Source organism: Notolabrus celidotus, chromosome 22, assembly GCF_009762535.1.
Source record: "Notolabrus celidotus isolate fNotCel1 chromosome 22, fNotCel1.pri, whole genome shotgun sequence".
In the NCBI taxonomy this organism is placed as follows: Eukaryota; Metazoa; Chordata; class Actinopteri; order Labriformes; family Labridae; genus Notolabrus; species Notolabrus celidotus.
In genome coordinates, this window is record NC_048293.1 from 12,776,375 (window position 1) to 12,797,132 (window position 20,758).

Consider the following 20,758-nt stretch of genomic DNA (forward strand, 5'->3'; position numbering starts at 1 on the left):
AAGTGCCCTTTGCCACACACATGACATTCTCTGAGGCCAGTTTGAATCATGCTCCGAGGTATATTTACACCCACAAATTAAAACTCCTCACTCACACTCACACACAGAAATAACACAACCACACAGTTGTTCCTTGGACAGGACTCCAACCGAAAGGGTAACATCGAACTTGTGAGCCAGGTGCAGTCCTTACCTGATTCTCATGGTGACTTTATGAATCAGCCAAAGAGCAGAGTGGGTGTTTTTCTCCCCGGCCTTATCTCCACCACACAGCTCCAGGCTGCACTTTTTGCAATTTCAGGCACTCCACAGAGATCAGGCAACACCTGAAAATAAATGTATCAGCCCTTTGGAAATGATTCAAGCAGCAAACACATGGTGTTCACCAGTTAACTCAGTAAGATTTTCAAAATTGGTCCAATAAGGGCTTCTTGGCAACAAAGCTGCAACATTGTCTTCTAAATGTTTACTACATCTGTTATTTTTAACATCTCATCAGGGTAATACAGCTCAACTGGGCCTCAAGAATTCAAGACATGCATCATGAATTTTGTTAAACTGCTTGGTTGAATTTGAACAGATCTTTTTAGTTTCTGGTTAATGGAGCGTGCTTGCCATCATAATGTCTTTTTCCCTCCAACAACATCCCATAATTATATCCAAAACCCTTGTGTTCTGTTTCAGGTCAATGTGGAGGAGCTGTATCCTCTGAACTGTGTCCTGCATGTAAAGGAGGGAAATCAGACCGAGGTGCAGCAGTCCCAGTGCCCAGAGTCTCCTGTACCCCCTTCACAACAAGAAGCAGTCTCACCAGACCCTCAGGACACCTCAAGAGAAAGCATAGAGGAGGAAGAGGAAAGCGAGAGTAATTCTTCTGGTCTCGTCATAGAGGAAACAAGTGTGCTGACAAACGGGGAGCTCTCAGAGGAGGAAGAGGAGGTGCTCTCAGACAACAAAAGCATCCTACCTTCCTCTGTTCTGGACCAGGCAAGTGTGATAGCCGAGCACTTCATCCACAGCCTGTCCAGGCGGAGCAGTCTAGTCTCAGAGGACCTGGGTCCCCTCGCCTGCCCCTCACCCTCAATAGAAAATGATGTCTTTAAAAGTCCCTCAGCCTGCATGGACTTGGAAAATCAAACCCAAATGTTTGCCAGCTCTTCCTCAGAGCCAAAGGAGACCTCAGAGGATGATCTGTCCATACCTGCACAGGAACCTGCTCTGAATGCCCTCGCCGACCAGGAAAGCAGGTCCACTCTCTCAAAGCAAGACCGCCTCCTCATCCACAAGATCAGGAGGTACTACGAGCATGCTGAGGACCAAGACGCCAACTTTAGCATCAAGCGCAGGGAAAGTCTCTCCTATATCCCTGCAGGTCTGGTTCGGCACCTGAGTCGACAGCTCAACAGTACTCCCCATGTGCAGGCTGTCCCAGTCCACAAGAGAGACCTCTCCCGGAACCGCCCAACCTCCTGGTCTGTGTTTGACCTCCCCGGCTTAGAAAAGAGTAAAAACGCTGACTGTAATAAAGACAATGAACCTCAGCGACCACACGAAGCCAAGATGAGATCTCAGAGCATCACAATTTCCTCTCCCACAGAAGAAGAAGAGTTCAGACCCTCATCAGACATGTTGAAGGTTTGGCAAGAAATGGAAACAAAGGAGGAGGACCAGGAAGTGCAGCAGGCTTCAGATGAGAAAGTGAATGACTCAAGATTAGAAGCAACACCAGAAATCAGCTTAGACACTTCTGATGTTTCAGACAGAAAGCCACCACCTCAGATTTTAGAAGAGTCTGAAATCAGCACCGCCTCAGACTGCTCCTCCATCTCATCTCCCATCAGAACTGTTCCAGCAGTGGAGGAGGGATCCTGTCAGGACTCTGAGACTCCAACAACTGAGGAAAAGAGCCAAGGCCACCTGCCTAAGATTATTAACTTCAGAAACAGTATGGAGGAAGACCAGATCCTACAAGACATGGGGAAGATGAAAAACAAGGTGTTCCAGCTGGCTCGTCAGTACAGTCAGCGCATTAAGAATAACAGACCGTTGATCTGGCAGAGGAGCCGAGAACAACAGAGCTTAAAGAGGACGCCTGCTGTCCTTGAGGAGAAGATGCTATCAAGGAGGAAAGGTAATTAGGATGCAAATGATTGCTATATTGCTTTCTTATGTGAGAATGAATGAACTCAAGTGTGTTTTTTTTTTTGTTTGTGTTTGTGCATGTATGTATGTAGGTAAACCCAGCATGAGATTGCCATTGAACACTTGCGACCAGGCAGTCATCCATGAGGAGCGCTCTCCAAGCCCAGTCAAGACCCCCAGTACTGGAGCCGGCTCACAGAGCACAGTCACAGACCCACAGAGCCCACAGACAGACCCTTTCCACTGGCCTGACGTTCAGGAGCTGCGAACCAAATACACAGAGACCCCCCATTCCAAAATAACCCGCTGCTGCACCGTCCCAAATGGGATGCTGGAGTTCTGTGCAAACAGGAGTAAGTGCAGCAGCTCCTCCGACCTTCACAAAGCTCTGAAAGACTGTACAAGAACACAGCCTGACACTGTTAACAAAGAAGGGAGTCCTGTGGTAGAGGACTGGCCTCGGACTCAACACAAGTCTCAGCCTCAGCTCCAGCCCCTGCTGTGCAGGTGGAGCTCCCTTGACCACATGATACCTCTGCATGAGGTTCAGAACCTTCAGGAACCTGCGAGGAGCTGCTGCACAACCAGCCAGGTGTCCCTGATCACAAGAGAAACTGACAACCCTCTCCAGGACTCCGACTGTGCCACAAAGTCAAAGATCACAGAGAGCAATCTTGTGAAAAGCTTACGAGAGAAGTTCCAGAGTTTAAGCACAGGCTCCTGAAAACATGAAACAAACATTACTAATGTCAGGAACTATCGCATGGAAAGATTATTCACCAGTAACCCGATGCTTCTTCCCTTATTCCTGTTCTCCCCCGAAAACAGAATGCAACTTGTTTCAGCATGGTATTAAAGACACGGTGATGTTTGTAAGTGTTACACAAAAGGGATGTTATTGATCACTGTTGGGAAAGCATGATTTTTGTAAAAGGTGTATTGCAATATTTGTACATTTGGTATTTCACTAACCTGTTTGTAAAAAAAAAAGGATGTATATAGTTCTGATCTGAAGATTAGGTTCTCTAGAATAATATGCACCTTTGTGGATCCCTGCCAGTGTTGGTGATTCCTGACATAATCACTATAACACTATTGTCATTTAACCATATACTGTAAGATGGAGTTTCAGGGAGACGCAAGAGAAAGTTACAGTCTCACCGACGACACCAAAGAGGGTTTCCTTTTAATATTTGTTGACTTTTAATGCATGTGGTCACAGCTGTAATCTGCTTCCACGTACACTGTAGCTGCTTCTGAAACTGTTTTCACATACTGTATCACTGGAGCTTTATTTTTCTTCAACAAGTTGTATATTTGCCTGAACATTATTTATGAAAGTGTATATTTGGGAGAGATTAGCCTCATGTAAATAATTACCAGAAACAGCCCTCTTTACTTTTTCATACTTGAAGTTTCCATTATTTTCAATAAAAGAAGAAATGGTTAAGTGTCCACGTGTACTCTTTCCTGACCCAGCCATGCATATCTATGAAGAATAACCATCTCCTCCTTCTGAGTTAGGCTAATCTAGTTATAGCATCCACACCTATATTTGACTGGCTGAATTGAATAAAGACTGTTTCCATATCTGTATTATACTGGGACAGGTTTTCTTATTGTAGAAGCTGATATAGAATACCAACACTTATTTTTCTGTTTGTTCCAAGGTTATTGCAATATGAATTTAGCTTGATGCTTTGTTTCAGAAGTCTGTTACAGAAAATTGTATTGTACTACATGCAATATTTCTTCTTAACTTTCCTAACTTCCTCTTCACTCCAGGATTTTCAACCGTTAAACTAATGGAAGAGTTAGCATTAATAAACATTACCCTCTTTTATTTTGATGGGGCTGATTGAGAGAGTAGGATTATTATTTTGGCATCTTAATTTACATACAGGTGAAGTTAAAATTCACTGATAATCTTAAATTAAACAAGTTGTAATGATTCCCTGTTTAAAAGTTAAAATGTTGTTTTAAGGGCTAAGGCAGGATCAGTATGAGCTTGCTAGATGCAGACTTCAGAAACCAGTAGTAAAAGGTAGCCTTTACTATGTGTGGATGCGGGCGCGTGTGTGCATTGGTGAATATTTGCCTATTAATTTGTCTCTGTAATGAAGACACTAACGCTGCATGATTTATTTCATTCCTTTCTATCACTACACAAAGGGGCGTCGCAGTGGGGGGAAAAGTGGGACTGACCACCGAGGGCCCAAATTTTCTACTTTGCTTTTCCTTTCCTTTTTTTTGTTATAACGGCAATAAGATAACTAAAATAGTCTGAATATATAAACAAACATTCAGAATTCCTTTCTGGAAAAAAGTGGAGTCTCTGTTTACGTTTGGACCGCAGCTGTCTGTCAGCAGCAGGGAGCTCCTGGGGTGCTGAGTGGACAGCGGCTGCAGAACAGAACTTGAGCCTTGTGGATGCGTGATTATTAAGTTAAAAAAGCATAGACAATGGACTATTAGTGTGATTTAAACAGCTGTCTATGCATAAAAACACTTGTCATTGTCATATTTTCATAGCATCAAGTGGGGCTAAATCTGATTGAAAGTAAACTGTAGGTCTTTGGAGTTTTTTTTGACTTGATAATAGATTATACCAAATAATGCTCCCTTGTTGTTATTCAATAAGTCACTTGGCTTCAAATAATCTTGTTTAAAGAGGTGGACAGTCTGAAGGTCAATGTTGTGCAGTTACATTTGGAGAAATTGTAAAATATATATATATATTGATATGTAGCTAAGATTTGAGTTTAAGCATATATTTTTGTTTAAATAAACTAGTATTATAGCAGCAATGTTATATTTTGTAGGGTTGGCTGTGGTGATGGGGCCTACTGAGATATATTTTCAGGGGGCCCAGAATTCCTGGTGACGCCCCTGGCTACAGATGCCCTCATTAATGCCTGTCTGCCTCATCTTACCATGCGCTTTCATATAGGAGCGCGCGCACTGTTATCCTTCTAAAGCTGCGTGAACTCACCGGAAGTCAACAGGTTATCCTTCAACATAAAAGCTTAAAAACCACCACGCGCACACCATATATTGCGCTCATCGAGGAGGGTCTTTATTTTGAACTAATTACCAGAACCTGCATCCTGGCCGCCTGGTGTTCGCCGACTTGACATTAAATCGTGATACTACCAGAAGAGTGTAGTTCATGACGCATTTGGAGCTGGAGTCGGGCGCGTGAACCAGATGCCAGCAGCATCAGATGTCCTCTGTCACAAAACCAATTAAGCCTAATTATCTTTATTGAGTGACGCACTAAACATCTTTTTCATTTGATAGGCTACTTTTATATTTTTTAATGAAGAATGGGCTGCGCAATATCAGGTCTGGCTGCAAAAGCGGAGTTTGGAGAGAGAAACACTGACGCTGCTGCAACTGCTGCTGTGTGCCCAAGCGGAGATCAGATTCAGATGATCAAGGAGTCGTGGAAAGTTATCCGGGACGACATAGCTAAGGTTGGAATAATAATGTTCGTAAGGTAAGATGCTTTAACATTTATGCACTCTTTTTCAGAATTTATTGCATGTCAAAAAATATGTAAAATGAAAAATATCACTATTTATTGGCTTGTTATAAGGGTAAGAATACAAATGACTGTAAATCCAGTAGCTACGTGTTGTAAGGTCGCACTGACTGACATTAATATAGACAAACTGACAGACAGTAGAATTATATATTGTTGTTATTTAGCTTTACAGCAGCAGCAGTAAGGTTTTATATAGTTTTCAGTGAATGCTAAATGTTGATTTGTCAGCCAAAAACAATCCTGGGTGCAAAATCGATCCAGACTTTCTCCAGTCACATTCCATATCATGTGTTTTTAAATGGCCTGCAGTTCAAGCTATTTAATTTAACCATACCAGACAACTTTAAAGATCTAATGCATTTTCTGATCTAATGGCACATGCAAAAAATGATGGTCACCAGACATCTTCCAGCAATCCTCTGCCCTGCCATCCGATCCACAGCTTTTCCTTGAGAGCTTGGAGCAGAGTGCCCCTCCTCCTCTTATCACTTCATATCACATCTTAACCACATTATATAATAGGTCCATTCTACACAGCTCCAGGTCTGTCATGGTAATATAAAACTAAAGGGCACCAGCCAGCAGGAAAATACATTTTATCAATTAGTATGATGACCGGCATCCAGGATAACATCTTTGGCCTTTGGCAGACATATCCAGCAGAAATAGGGACCCATGGTGATAAAGAGTGGCTGCTGGATGTACAGTAAAGAGGCCAATGGGCTCATGGCTACAACCCAATCGATGCCATGTGTCCCCTGGGCGACCCTAACAGTTGAAGAGATTGACCTTAACATGTTAGCCTAGAAGTACGGGGGCCTCTAATGGGTCAGGGGGCAACCACAGGGCACCAAGCCTGTCAGGGTCTGTATCTCATGACTGAACACTTATTGTTACAGAAAATGGGAATCACCTGATTTTATTGTGTGCTTGTTTTGAATGAAACAGACCTTACTCAGTTGATAAGGGGCGCTCTTTTGTCATAGATGAATAAGATGCTCTAAAGGCTGTATTAATGAGCGCCAAAAACCGTTAGGAGTACAACCTCAGAACTGTAGTAATTAAAATTCCACATGGGCTTTATAGTGCTGCATGTTTGTATGTTCTCAAAAGGCACACACAAGGAACAGAATAACAAGCCCTTTATGATGCCACTGTGACAAAAGCAGTGGGGTTGGAAAAACAACAGCAGCCAACATGCCTTGTTTTTCCCATCAATGAAGCTTAAACAGGAGGTGTGAACAGCTAGAAGATAGCTGATTGCCTGCAACTTGCAATAAAGTTGCATTACAAATTTAAAAGTAACTGACTAAACGTCCAGCCACTTGTGAAAAACAGGACACACATTGAACAGATGAAACGGCAAAGATACTTCAGGCAACAGCATAACCGCTTCTTTTTTCTGTTTAAGTCAAAGCTGTCATTTATGGTGTTTCACTCCATTTTAGCATCAAATTGCTTATTAAAATAAAACTTCTCAAAAGAATGGATACTAGAACACAAACGGCATAATGACAGTTAATCATAATGGCGGAAACAATGTTTGAGAATGATTTATTTAATGTGTAATTTGTTTTTAAAGTTTGACACATGTCCTATCTGTTACCTGCTCTTTACTGCAGCCAGTCACAGGGGGAGCCCCAGTTGTTTGACTTCACTTTTGGGGTGCTGTCATGTCATCCATTTCTCTATACAGTCTATAGATTATATAAATATAAAAACAAAGACATGAAAATAAAATGCTCCGAAATAGTCGTATGAAAATATGTTTCATGGCATTTATGTGGGACATAAAATGGCCTGGAATTTTTTTCTGTAACAAGGGCTCAGAGTCCACGTCAATATATTGCATTTCAATAGAGCTCTCTGCTTGTCAAAGGGCGCAGAGCACCTTTTGTTACCGCAGCAGCTATTAGACAGAGTATCACTTCTCTAACACCTCCATTCATTCATCTATCAAGACACGTTATAGATGGGTAATGCATTCACTCATTAGGGACCCTGCTGTATGTATGTACTGTATGTGTAATGGCATACTCAGGCTGTCTGAGGGGCAGGGGCCCCTCCTTTCAAACACTTAAACTCACAGTTTAGGATTAATTTAAATGTATTGAGGCAGCATTAACAAGACGGGGGTCTTGGGACATTTTTGAGCAATTAAAACTTAAATCCAGCATTCTGGTGGATATTTATGTGAATATTTGTGCTGGAAATTGAATAACGGAAAAGGAAAACACAAAACTATATATTTATTTCTATATTATTGATTATAATACAGAGTTAACATAACATAACATAATGAACAACATGGGTATCAAGCATAGACTGTATAAAATATGGACGTAGTATCCGTGAAACACTGTTTTGAGGCCAGTCGGCGGCGGCAACCGTATTGCTGCTGTCAAGCAATTGTGACATAAAGAGGCGGGCTTTGAGCCTCCTAGCAAACTGCTACAGTGTTCCCGCCTCTCAATCAAGTCAGCTGTGCCTCTCATTGGAAGACTGGTAATCTCAATATCTTCGAAATTGCCGCGTTAGAAAAAAAATTCACACCCCGTATAGTGTGTGCCGATCGAGAAATGAGCTATCCAGACTACACTCGTCTTCTGTACCAGGTTGTAATCATGTTTATTTCTGCTGTAAAGATCAGCTTTTTTGAATTGGTGTGTATGTGGTTTCCGGTACTTCCGGAGCCAGCCTCAAGTGGATTCTCGATGAACTGCAGTTTTTAACACTTCCGCATTGGACTCATATTTTTAGAGGTTGCCGCTTGGTATCCAGAGGCACTTTTTTTCATTTTATACACTTGTAGGGCATCCAGGGGGCATTTTACATATTTTAGGGGGAAATCAGAGGACACTTTTTTGTGTTTTTTACACAGGTGGGGCATGCATGCATGTATGTATGTATTTATGTATGTATGTATGTATGGATGGATGTATGATTGAATGGTTGTATGGATGTATGGATGTATGGATAGTTGCGGCAACACTGTCCTGAGTATAGGTGTTATGGCTGTCGATCTACAGGTGGGCGGGCCTTCCTCGTCACGCGAACAATTGGCCAATGAGACAGGGACGCTGTGGTGTCAATGAGCTCACACCTGCAGACACCTGTGCAGGAGTAAACAGAGAAAGAGACGCCGTTGTCGGAAGACGTGGAAAGATTTTTCTTTCAGGACAGTGTTGTTGTTACAGTATGTATGTCTGTATTTATGTATATTCAAATGCAGGAAGAATTGCATTCTGTATTTCACAACATAGCAGTTATATCAGAGCCGTTATTAGCTGCACTCAGTCAGAGACCTTGTTTAAACCAGCTATCTATTTGTGCATGTTCTCCAAGTCCACCTCACCACCTTTGGAACCTCTCATCACCCTATTTCCTTTTCTTTTTTCCCTCATTCAGGGATGTAATACTGAAAAAAGTACAAATACAATAAGCCTTGCATCTCATACAGAGCACAATACAAGTCACATCCAAAGGAGGTGACTGCAGTCTGGCAGCATGGTTAATAACAGGTCACTCAGCAGGAGACTGGAGGCGGCTGGATTAGATGACAGCATGCTCAAACTCTCTGCTTAAAAAAATGAAGTTGATTTTGGTACGATCAGAAAGAGAGAAATTGTAGATTGAGTGGTGGTTCCGTTCAGGAACAACTCCATCCTGGTTCTGACTGCACTCCTCGCAGTTCCACATAATGAAGGAATGGATTGCCTGGCTTATGGATAACAGATCCAACACAGCCTTGATTGCATTTGAGGGATGTAAAATGCACAGCAAGTAGAAGTGGTGATGAGAAGGAATAGAGCAAGATCAGCATAATCAGATCTCCATTCAAAGTGTCAGATGGAGAGAATGTCTACAGTATGAGAGATGCACCTTTGATTGCAATGTTGATGAGCTGAAACTTGCCCATTCACACTCAGCACTGTGAATACAATGCAAACTGAACCATTTCAAAAACTCACTTGTGTCTAGTTCAATCAAAAATTTAAATAAAGTTTCCTGAGGCCATACAAGTTGTGCAATAGCGTTAGGGTGGTCTCGGTGATCTCTTTCACTCTTTCATCTATAGTGTATGTTATGCAGAGCATGTTTCATAAGATTGGGCTTTTTCTGTGTAATGGTGGGTTGTTTTTTGTAATGTTTCTATTCAGAAGCAGCAAAATGTGTGTGCAGCACTTTAAGTGAAAGACAAATTTCCCTAAGCGGACAGTCGTGTCTTACCGTAGCGAATCGTACCGTATGGTATCGTATCATATCGTATCATATCATATCGTATGGTATGGTATGGTATCGTGTCGTATCGTGTCGTATCATATTGTATCGTATCTTGTTGTATCGTATTGTATCATACCGTATCGTATCTTATTGTATCTTATCGTTTCGTGTTGTATCATGTTTTGTATCATGTTTTATCGTATCGTGTTGTATCGTATCGTATCATGTTGTATCGCATCATGTTGTATCGTATCATGTTGTATCGTATCGTATCATGTCGTATTGTATCGTATCATATTGTATCGTATTGTATTGTATCGTATTGTATCGTGTCGTATCGTATTGTATCGTATTGTATCGTATCGTGTTGTATCGTATTGTATCGTATTGTATCGTATCGTGTTGTATCGTATTGTATCGTATTGTATCGTATCGTATCGTATTGTATCGTATCGTGTTGTATCCTGTTGTATCGTATTGTATGATATTGTATCGTATTGTATCGTATTGTATCGTATTGTATCGTATTGTAATGTATCGTGTTGTGACATATTGTATCGTATCGTATCGTGAGGTATCGTATTGTATCGTATCGTGTTGTATCGTATTGTATCGTATTGTATCGTATCGTGTTGTATCGTATTGTATCGTATTGTAATGTATCGTGTTGTATCGTATTGTATCGTATTGTAATGTATCGTGTTGTGACATATTGTATCGTATCGTATCATGAGGTATCGTATCGTATCGGACTGTATGGTCTGGTATTGTATCCCATTGCATTGTATTATATCGTTTCTTACTAATCACATTGTTTCGCATCACATCGTGTTGTATTGTTTCATATCTTATCTTATCAAATATCATATTATATTGTATTGTGCCATATCTTGTGGTATTGTGCTGCGTCATGTAGTATTGTATCGTATTGCAGAGTCATAGAGTTAGTCATCTCTCTGTTAGAAGGTTGGGGGTTTAATCCCAGTCTCAAACTACATGTTCAAGGGTGCCGTGGAAGGACACTTAACACCAAAATGTTCCCAGTGGTGTAGCCAGCAGCACTGTGAACATGTTGGTGTTAAGTGTCCTTCCAAGGCAGCAATTTAATACATGTGAGTGGAGAAGGTAATACCAATCGGCACTTTTAATGTGACATGTAGAATAAAGCACAGTGAGTGGACAGAAGACTAGAAAATTACCTAACTTATCTAAGTAAAGGCCTTTTTTATCATCAACCACTGTGTTGTATCATTGTGGGTTATGTTGTATCCTGTTGTGTTGAATCGCTCAACATCACATTGCAATACATCCCGTTGTGTTATGTTGAGTCTTATTGTATGGTTTCATAATGTTTCGTATCGCATCGTATTGGTGTGAGAATAAATAGCAGGCAGCCCTCAGATGCTCACAGGTGCCTGTGCTTTTGTTTTTTTCTCTTGATGACAGGCTGTTTGAAACCCATCCTGAATGCAAGGATGTCTTCTTCCTGTTTCGAGATGTGGAGGACCTGGAGAGGTTGCGTACCAGTCGGGAGCTCAGGGCACATGGTTTAAGGTCAGTCACAAACTCTGTACTAACACACCCAACACACCAATACATCAACCTCACCTGAACAAGAGACAACCCCTAACCAGCATTGCTTACACTAAGACGCTGAATTCTAGTAGTCAGTCATCAGCTTGAGTTATAATGATGACCTGATTAAACAGAAAGGCCATGTTGGAATCATTTCCTTTGTGTCTATTAATCCCATAAAGATAACACACATCTTTTATATGAATGCATTGTCCTCTACGCTGCTTTCATTTAAGTTTTGTCAAAAACAACTGAAGCTCAAATGATGTCTCACACCGTGCAAGACACAATTGACAGATAAGTGACAGAGCGACACACTTTAGGTTGTAACATCATTATAATGAGTAGCAGACAGAGCTTGTAGCATCTATCACAGCCACTCTAGGCTGTTTCCCAGGGTGCACTGGGCCTCTTTGTGCTCCTCTAAACACCAAGCCAAAGTAGCCAATTACTGCCTGAGGACCTGAAGGTGCAGGCAGAGAGGATAGTGTAGCATCACAGGAGTATTGCTTAACCATGTCACTGCTAGACCTGCGGCTCTAAAATTCAGCGATCAGTCGAAACGGTCCTTCTGTGTTCACTCAGAGCAGCAAAGCACAGATCAGAGAGAGAAACCCACTCTAAACCTTCTGTTCCATATTCATCTTCTGATACGCACACACACTGCAATGATCTCGACACACCTGCTGAATAACAAAGGAAAGTGATCCTGTGATGTTTTTTTGCAGTGTAGTAAAATGTGTTCAGGAGGGATTTTAAACTTCACAGTCAGTTCATTTTAGTCAAGTGTGAACTACTTTGTAACATGAAGGTGAAGGTGTATCAGTTTATAGTAGCCTGCTGCAAATGTATATTTAACTGGTGTATCAGTGAGGCCAGGTTTCTCATCCTGAGTCTTTTCCTTCCCCCTCTTCTCTTTCAGGGTGATGTCTTTTATTGAGAAAAGTGTGGCCAGACTGGACCAGCTGGACAGACTGGAAGCTCTGGCTCTGGAGCTGGGAAAAAGCCATTACCATTACAACGCACCACCTAAGTACTACAGTGTAAGACCCCAATGATCCCATCAAAGCTGAGTTTCAAATGATACTGTCCCTCTTTATAAGGCTAACCATTGAAACGAGTAATATCACGGCAAGTAGAATGAATAAATATCCACTTAGACTGTAAAATGTAAATACCTTTTCTTACCAAGAACAATGATATCAATGGAGTGAGAAATTCAGTGGATAGCAGTCATATCACCAACTCACACAAACACTTCATTAGATGTCTCTCATGTTTGTTTTCAGTACGTCGGGGCAGAATTTATCTGTGCTGTGCAGCCCATCCTGAAGGAGAGGTGGACGGTGGAGCTGGAGGAGGCGTGGAAGGTGAGGAGCGTCAGTGTGTGTGTCTTCATTAGAGACGTTTGTTGCAAACTTTGTGAGTAGAAGAGCTCAGTGTGTGCAAACCATTTGGCAGCCGTCTGTGTCTGGCTCACACGGAGACAGACATGTCAAGATGGAATCCAGTGTGACAGAAGCCTGATTGATGTGAGACGTTCATGTCACTGACCCATTCATGAACTTAATGAGAAGATGAAACATGGCTCTGTCACATCATGTCATGTCACTTTAAGAACCCTTGTGTTATTAATACAGATGTTCAAGATTATGCCTTTACTACTCACTACTTGTATTTGGACAGTTTATTATTATTCAGTCAAGAGATTTTGTGTAATGCCCCACAGCTTTGACAAAGTGTTGTTGGTTTTGCCATGAAAGACACAAATCAATGCATCCATTAGTTTTTTTTAATAATTAGAATCATTTTATATCAACATGCCTGTAGCATTGTCTTGTATTCCAATATATTTAAAATAATTAGACTAAAACTTATTGCATTTGAATTTGAGGTTACAATTCTGACCATTTAAGTCCACATACATCACATAAAGCCCTCTACTGCCCTCTAGTGGTGAATTTTATAAATGTTTTATATCCACGTAATGCCAACTTATGATTTACTCAAGATTTATATTTAAAAAGATTAAAGAAAAACATGTGTAGTTGGATATAGTCAAACATTTTATGTCTAATTTATCTGATATAATTTCAGTCACAGCTTCAATGTTTTTGACTGTACCAGCCACGTTAATCTTTGTGCGTCATGTGTATTTACACACAGTAATCATCTCTTGATGTTGTTTCAACAGTAGGTAGTTAAACCCCAGTTATTGTTTGGGCATGTTTAGGTCTCTGCTTCTTTCACAAGTTGATTTCTCATGTAGCTGTAACAAATACCTCATCATACACAAAGTTGTAGCCGCATGTGAAAACATCTTTACCAGGAGCACATTATGTATCCAAAGGTTTTGTCTTCATCATCAGCCTGCTTCTTTAATATCAAACATAACTATTTCCATCATACATCAGTCAGATCTTATGCATGTGTTGTATACTAGAACCTTCCTTGTGGGGTGGCTGTGGGTCAGTGAGTAGAGTTGGTCGTCTATCAATTGGAAGGTTGGCGGTTCGATCCCAGCTCAGGCAGTGACATGCCGAAGTGTCCTTGGACAAGACACTGAACCTCAAACTCCACCCGCTGGTGTTTGAATGTGAACAAATGAGATTTGCTAATACTGATGGTCCCTTACTGTATAGCAGCCTCTACTGTCAGTCAGTGAATTTGACAAGAAGTGTAAAAATGCTGAGTGGTCAGAAAGACTAGAAAAGTATGGTGGCCCTGAAGTGCAAATCACAACGGCAAATCAGACAACACTATATGAGTGCCGCCAGCGGCAATGTACATGCTGCTATTAAAGAATACTTTGATGCAGGACATGGATATGACGTGATACTGGATATGCACTCATATTTGGAAAACATGTAAACCATGTCCTTCCAGGTCAAAGGATAGACCAGTCCAATCAGCGACGGGTCATGTTCCCCGAGGTTACCTACTTCTTCCGGTTTGGTTAATGTTGTAATGTTTTCTGATTTGCCGTAGTGTTTTGCACTTCAGGGCCACCGTACAAAAAGCGCTATATAAGTACAAGTCCTTTTACAATTTAACATTTTTTCACAGTTTATTGCTGTCTGTTTTAGAGGATTAATAACTAACTTTAGCTGGTTGGGAGAATGTGACAAAGTATGGTGCATGAAGTATAATTGAACACCAAGTTTGTGTATATTCAGGTGTGTGTGGTTGTTTCTGAATGCACCGGTGCATGTATGGCAGATAAATGACAACTGTTTACAATGTAGCAACACGTCCTCTTGGCTGATTCCACCTGGGCCACAAGGGAGCTGATCGGCTGTCACCAGCCACCTCACACAGGTCTTTCAGGACAGAATGTAAAGGGCTCTGGGTGTACGCATGGGATTATGGAGCAGTTGTTGTTGTTTTTATGAAAAGTATAATAAGGACTATGTATCATTTCCATCCAGACCATGTTCCAGTACGTGACGAGCCTCATGAAGCAGGGATACCAGGAGGAGAGCAGAAGACAGCACCTCCTCACCCTCTCCCCGAAGGAGAGACCAGAGAAGAGCAACACAGCGCTATGAAATCCTTCTCCTCTCACCTACAACTCAAGACTGTTGTTCCCAGCTCTGCACAGACATGTGTTCATGTATATAGTGTATTTATAGCATATATACAGTCTTCTTTTCTACATTGCTCATGTTTACCACCATCATTGCTATTGTATCACAATGAACAAAAACCTAAACACTTTTATCAAACAAAGCACTTTATTTCTGAACTTAAATTCCTCTGCGGGACTCAGGAGAATGACATTACAAAGGGTTGACAGAATACACTGGCTGCACTTAATCCTGCCGTGTGATGAAAAGAAATGACCTTACCAGAATTACAGCCAATACTCTCTGTATTCATAACTCAAACACGCCTTTCAGTAAATCCACAACTTTGAACCTTTTTTTGTGTCATTTATCTCTCAAAGAAAATCTCAATCACGTTCAACAATTTAAGACTATCAGTTAGACGGCTTGGTGGTTTAAAACGAGGAAGAAAATTAGATCATTTTTACTTTAAAGGGGCAAAGAAGATGTTCATTTGGGGGATAATACAACTCAAATTTGATTTAAATCTTCCCAAGCAGGTTAACAATAACTTCATTGATGGACAGAAAAAAATGGAGGGTAATAACTGGAACATTTAACATTTTGCTTGAGACCCAGTCATTTTAAAACATGACAGCACAGCTCATGTCAGCTGTAAATACAACATAAATAGGGACTCTAACAATTAAATAGAATGACAGGCAGCTAATGATTGGGCCCCACAGATTTAACTCCAGATGTGACACAGCTGTTGCAGACCTGGTTCTGAAGAAGAACTAATGGTACTTTTGATAAAGCTGACTTGGTTCTTCCTGTATGTGTTTGGAGAACTCCTCAGGATTTCTGTTCCTCATCATCAATGCCACCAAGCAGCTGAGGAAGAGACATTACCATGCAAAATATGGTGTGATATCAAAGCAGCCACCTGGTGGATGAACAGTGTTTCTGAGGCCTGCAGGTGAGCAGGAAGTAAGCCAGGTGGGGTGACGGACCGAGTGAAGGCCTTTCCCATTCCCTCAGATAGTACAGGCCAGTTTAGGTGCCTAAGAAGATATTAAAGAGTCTGTGTCTCATTGAGTGGCTTTGGTTTTCTTGCTTTTGCTTTTCTTATCTTTTTTCTTCAATCCATCCATGTGAGCTCTAAGGAGGTTGGAGTACGCCTGTGAAGAGAAGATTCAGATGCTGATTAGGCTTTGACGGCTCGTTCATCAAGGACCAAATACAAAACAACAACAAAAATCTAAACAGGTTACATCTGACACGTCTTTAAATCACCCGCAGAAGACCTAATCAAACACATCATAGTTACCCAGAGCATTAACTTGTATTGAAACACAAAATCGGGTTGACCTACCATTTGAAACTTTATTACTTCTTTTGTGCTGACCTGAAATGACAAGAAGTGAGAATTCAGCATTTACAGCTAAAGATCAAATATCAAAAACACAAGAGACGGATAAACAGTAAGCTTACCACTGTGCTAATTTTCTTCTTGCCTTCAGACGCTCTAATGAGACATTTGTTGTCTGCTGGCTCAAATGACTCTGTGTTGCCCTTCCGAGGAACTGGCTTGGTCCTCCCATCATCTGTACATGATAAAAAAAACATCCATGTTAAGCTGACCACACAATGAAATGGAAAAACTAACAGATTTCCTTCCTAGCATCCTCTGACAATAACTAGAACAACTGAAGAGAGATCTACTTACATTTCTTTAGTGTGATGACGACACTGCCAGAGGCTCTGCACTTCTGAAAGAGCCGAGTGAGCTCTGTGAGGAACTGGACGACAGAGCACAATGATATATTTACACACCAATCACTAATTCAAACAGTACTCATCCATATGACCAATAATGTTTTAAAGCTGCTGTTGGTAGTGGTGGTATAAACATCAGTTCTGAGAGATTTCCAATGTCAACACTACCCTTCCCCTCTCTGCTGTCGTAACCCCGCCTGCAAAATATCTTTGTGCGTGTTCTATGCAAGCGGCAACCTCCAGTCTTTAAGTATGAAGCCCATGCGGAAGTGTTATAAACTGCAGTTCATTGACAATCCACTTGAGGCAGGCTGCAGAAACCACATACACACCAATTCAAAAAGACGATCTTTGCAGCATTAATAAACATGTTTACAGTCTGGTTCAAAAAACGGCTTGGCTATACGTAGCTAATTTCTCTATCGGCACACACTGTACAGGGGGGGATTTTTTTCTAACGCAATGGTTCAGAAGATATTAAGATTACGAGTTTTTGCCCAAATAAGGACATGACTGACTTGACTCCCAGACGGGAACACATAGCTGTTGGCTAGGAGGCTCAAACTCCGCCTCTTTAGGTCACACTGGCCACTGATACATGATGTTTTTTAATTCGGAATTAATAATTCTGAATTAAAGTTTTTTTCCTTCGTGTTTACATGGAAGTAGTAATTTCGAATTGAGGTTTACATGGAAAACATGATTCATCGTCTTTATTCAATTCCGCTTAAGGTCTGGGGGTTGTGAAGGGTTCTGATTGGACAGGGGCGGGCATGACGTATTTATGTTTACGGAAGAAAACAGACTCCAGTTCCTGCTTCTTTCATTTTCGGTTACAACATGGAAGACCACACAATAAGTGCAATTTTCGCTTTGATTTTGATTATAGTTTTGAATAAGCAGCTGGACACAAACATACTGCTTCACTTTCGTCAACTGAGGAGGAGAAGAGAGATAGAGGACCGGAGAAGGGAGGCGGAAGACCGGACTTTGGCGAATCAAACCCGATTAGTGCAACAGCTGCTCTACCTCAGCCTGAAATATGTGCCCGCCAGCGCAGAATATGTGCGTCATCGCGACAGGACAAGGGAACGAGCATGGGCAGAACGACCGGAATTAATTTAAAGCGGAATGGACGTATACATGATCGAGGAGTTATTCAATTCGGATTTACCAGACACTTACTTCGGATTTAAGTTTAATTCGGAATTATCATTTTCATTCGGAATTAGGTGTTTACAACGTCATTTTTTATCTTTTTAAAGAGGATTTAATTTTTATTCTGAATTAAAAGTTTCATGTAAACGTAGCCACTATGCCTGGTTGAGTTCTGCATTTCCAATATGGCTACCACCGTTGATTTGCTTCAAAACAGCGCTCCGGAACACATGGGTGACATCACGGGTCCTACGTCCATTATTTATACAGTCTATGGTTCTATGAGGAAGTAGTGGCTTCCCAGTTAATCAGGGCAACATAGTGGGGCCTCCACTCGACCAATCAGGACAGAGGGTTGGGGAGTAGCTCTGATTGGTCCGTGATAACGGGACGAGGGGAATAATAACATTGCTTGATACAAAGGCATTGGAAAACGCAGAGATTTCGCCTTAATCTCAAATCACTTCACTTACAGATGAGTACCGATGTGCATTATGACCTTTTCTCCAAACCAAGCAGAAAAAAGTTGAGTTTTTATACACCACTCCTACCAACAGCAGCTTTAAGTGGCAGCTGTTCAAAATTGACAATCAATATTATACTTGTGAAAACTTTGCCTTCATCAACAGTTCTGTCTTACACACTCTTACGCAATAGATTTCGGCTACATGCTTCATCAGCAAATGAGCTGGTCAGGAAGTATAGGCTCCATCAAGCACCAAAAAGGTAACCTGCATACTTTTGCTATCAATCACTGAAGACATTTATTTTAAAATACCACCGTGTTTGGTTCACTACGGTCGGTCATGTTTGTTTTTGTTGTCAAATAATACTAGCATACAGTCTAACTCTGACTACATAGTATTCCCAATGAATATACTGATGAACGATGGCTTTACAGCTAGGTGAGACGTTATTTGGTTACAGTAATACAAGGCTTTACGTTTCAAAACCATGTTCAAGGGTTTCCTATAGGCAAGAGAATACAATCAGCTCCAAGCTAACGTTAGCAGGCTGTTCTCCTGAGCCAGTTTAGAGTGAATCGGCTTGGCTAACACTGAAGCTCATAGCTACCTTCTGGACAATACGCTTGAGTCGACAGCAAAATAAAATACAGTACAGCTGAAATGTCAAGCTATCATGTTCTAACAACCGTGTTAATTCCTCTTACCGAGTCGTTTTCCAGTAGCACCATCTTCCACTCAACTACAGCGTTAGCCAACTGGCTGTAAGCTAGCTGCTGTGAAGCACACGTACTACAAGCCGGAGCCCCTCCCTTCACTTCACAGAGCAGAGAGCAGATTACTCACAGCGCCCCCTGCAGGCAGGGAGGGGAACATACAAAATCAACATTCAGTCATTTATAGAAAGTATTTATATTTATTTCAGGGTTGCAAAATTCAGGGAATTTTCAAGGTTGGAAACCATTGGAATAAACGGGAATTTATGGGTATATACGGGAATTTACTAAATTGAAGGTTGGCTCTTAAGAGGAAACTTAAAGGCCCTGTGAGGAGTTTTTGAGTGGTCATGAAATGGACTGAAATGAGCAGTGATGCCTCTTTATGACCTAGAAAAGCAAACAATATTGTTAGAAAAGGTATTGATCATTTCTGTTTTGTTATTTTAAAGCCTGAAATCGCTGTGAGAGGGTAGGTGATTGACAGCACGTCAATAAAAACCCTTTTTCTGCAGTAAATATTCTTAAAGAGTGAAATAGTTGACTTTTAGTTGAAAGCAGGAGGAGATAACATAATTTACACATGTACAGGACAAAATAAGCAAGATCACTTAGTCCACAGGGGAGCGCCAAAGTCAAAACAAACAGAAAGTTCCTCACAGGAGCTTTAAATAAAGTTGGGGAAAATATATTTTAGCGTAATCCTGACTAAAACAACCAGATTTCATGCAAATACAGTTGAATATCTATGCTATTCCTCAATCACATGCACATAGCACACTGCTTACTGCAGGGCTATTGAGACCACGCCCCTACATGCACTTTTAATTGCATGTTGAATGGGACTTTGTTGGGATTGCATTTTTGTTAATTTTTGAATGGGTTAGGTCGAGGGGGATGAGTAATATTTTACTCAACATTCATATTGTGGTCTTCAATGAAAAAATAGATTGTTCAATAAAATATTTAACACTTGATAAAGTTCTATTTACAAATAAATCTGTTTTAATTGTATTATTTTGGATGGATGTCTGCTTATAACAAAACACATATTTATGCTTAGATATTATACCTTTCCATTAAATTCCCAGTTAATTTCCATAAATTCCCAGTTAACTTCCATAAATTCCCATAATTTCCAATTTGGAATATTTCCAAAATTCCCCAGCTTAACTTCCCATGGAAATTTTCCGGAAACTTTCCGGAAATGTTCAACCCCTTGGTAAACCTAATTTATTTTGAGCTAATTATTGAATATCAGACGACATACACAATTTTAAGACTATTCTGCCTTTATTGCAGACTCAAGGTCCAGATAAAAGACAATAGATGTATAATATATTGAATTTAAATCTCTTACAGACAACTCAACACATCTTTTTAGCTGTCATTGTTTGCAGGTATTACTGGCATGTAACACATTTAATTTTCTTGGGCATCAAACCCACAAATAAATGTCCATATTTGATTCCGCAGTGCAGTGCAAGGTGATGGGTTGAGGCAATGCAGGTGTGCTTCAGTGTTGCCTCTGATTTCAGTCTGCTGTGGAGTGCTCAACCGCATTAAGCAGCTGGGTCTGTGTTTGGAGAGCTGCATGTTCCTGAGTCA

The 20,758-nt window shown here is 40.9% G+C and overlaps 3 protein-coding genes across 5 annotated transcripts in view; 2 read left to right on the plus strand and 1 right to left on the minus strand.

The window, feature by feature from the left end:
• Nucleotides 1–3,743, plus strand: part of LOC117806028 (pleckstrin homology domain-containing family G member 3) — a 39,214-nt gene extending 35,471 nt beyond the window's left edge. For all 3 annotated transcript variants that reach the window (XM_034674686.1, XM_034674687.1, XM_034674688.1), the window contains 2 exons: nucleotides 685–2,131; nucleotides 2,235–3,743. In XM_034674686.1, the coding sequence (XP_034530577.1) occupies nucleotides 685–2,131; nucleotides 2,235–2,866 (2,079 nt within the window). In that variant the 3' untranslated portion in view covers nucleotides 2,867–3,743. The remainder of the gene's footprint in view (nucleotides 1–684; nucleotides 2,132–2,234) is intronic.
• Nucleotides 3,744–5,155: 1,412 nt separating this feature from the next.
• Nucleotides 5,156–16,131, plus strand: xgb (x globin). Its single transcript, XM_034674420.1, has 5 exons — nucleotides 5,156–5,641; nucleotides 11,360–11,467; nucleotides 12,411–12,531; nucleotides 12,778–12,858; nucleotides 14,917–16,131. The coding sequence occupies exons 1-5, from the start codon at nucleotides 5,469–5,471 to the stop codon at nucleotides 15,034–15,036; spliced, it is 603 nt and encodes a 200-aa protein (XP_034530311.1). The 5' UTR covers nucleotides 5,156–5,468; the 3' UTR covers nucleotides 15,037–16,131.
• srp14 (signal recognition particle 14) lies at nucleotides 15,201–19,274 on the minus strand. Its single transcript, XM_034674421.1, has 5 exons — nucleotides 19,142–19,274; nucleotides 16,763–16,835; nucleotides 16,528–16,640; nucleotides 16,409–16,441; nucleotides 15,201–16,214 (listed from the first exon to the last, which is right to left on the minus strand). Exons 1-5 carry the CDS (start codon nucleotides 19,163–19,165, stop codon nucleotides 16,125–16,127), a joined length of 333 nt encoding a protein of 110 aa, XP_034530312.1. The 5' UTR covers nucleotides 19,166–19,274; the 3' UTR covers nucleotides 15,201–16,124.
• Between the last annotated feature and the right edge of the window lie 1,484 nt (nucleotides 19,275–20,758).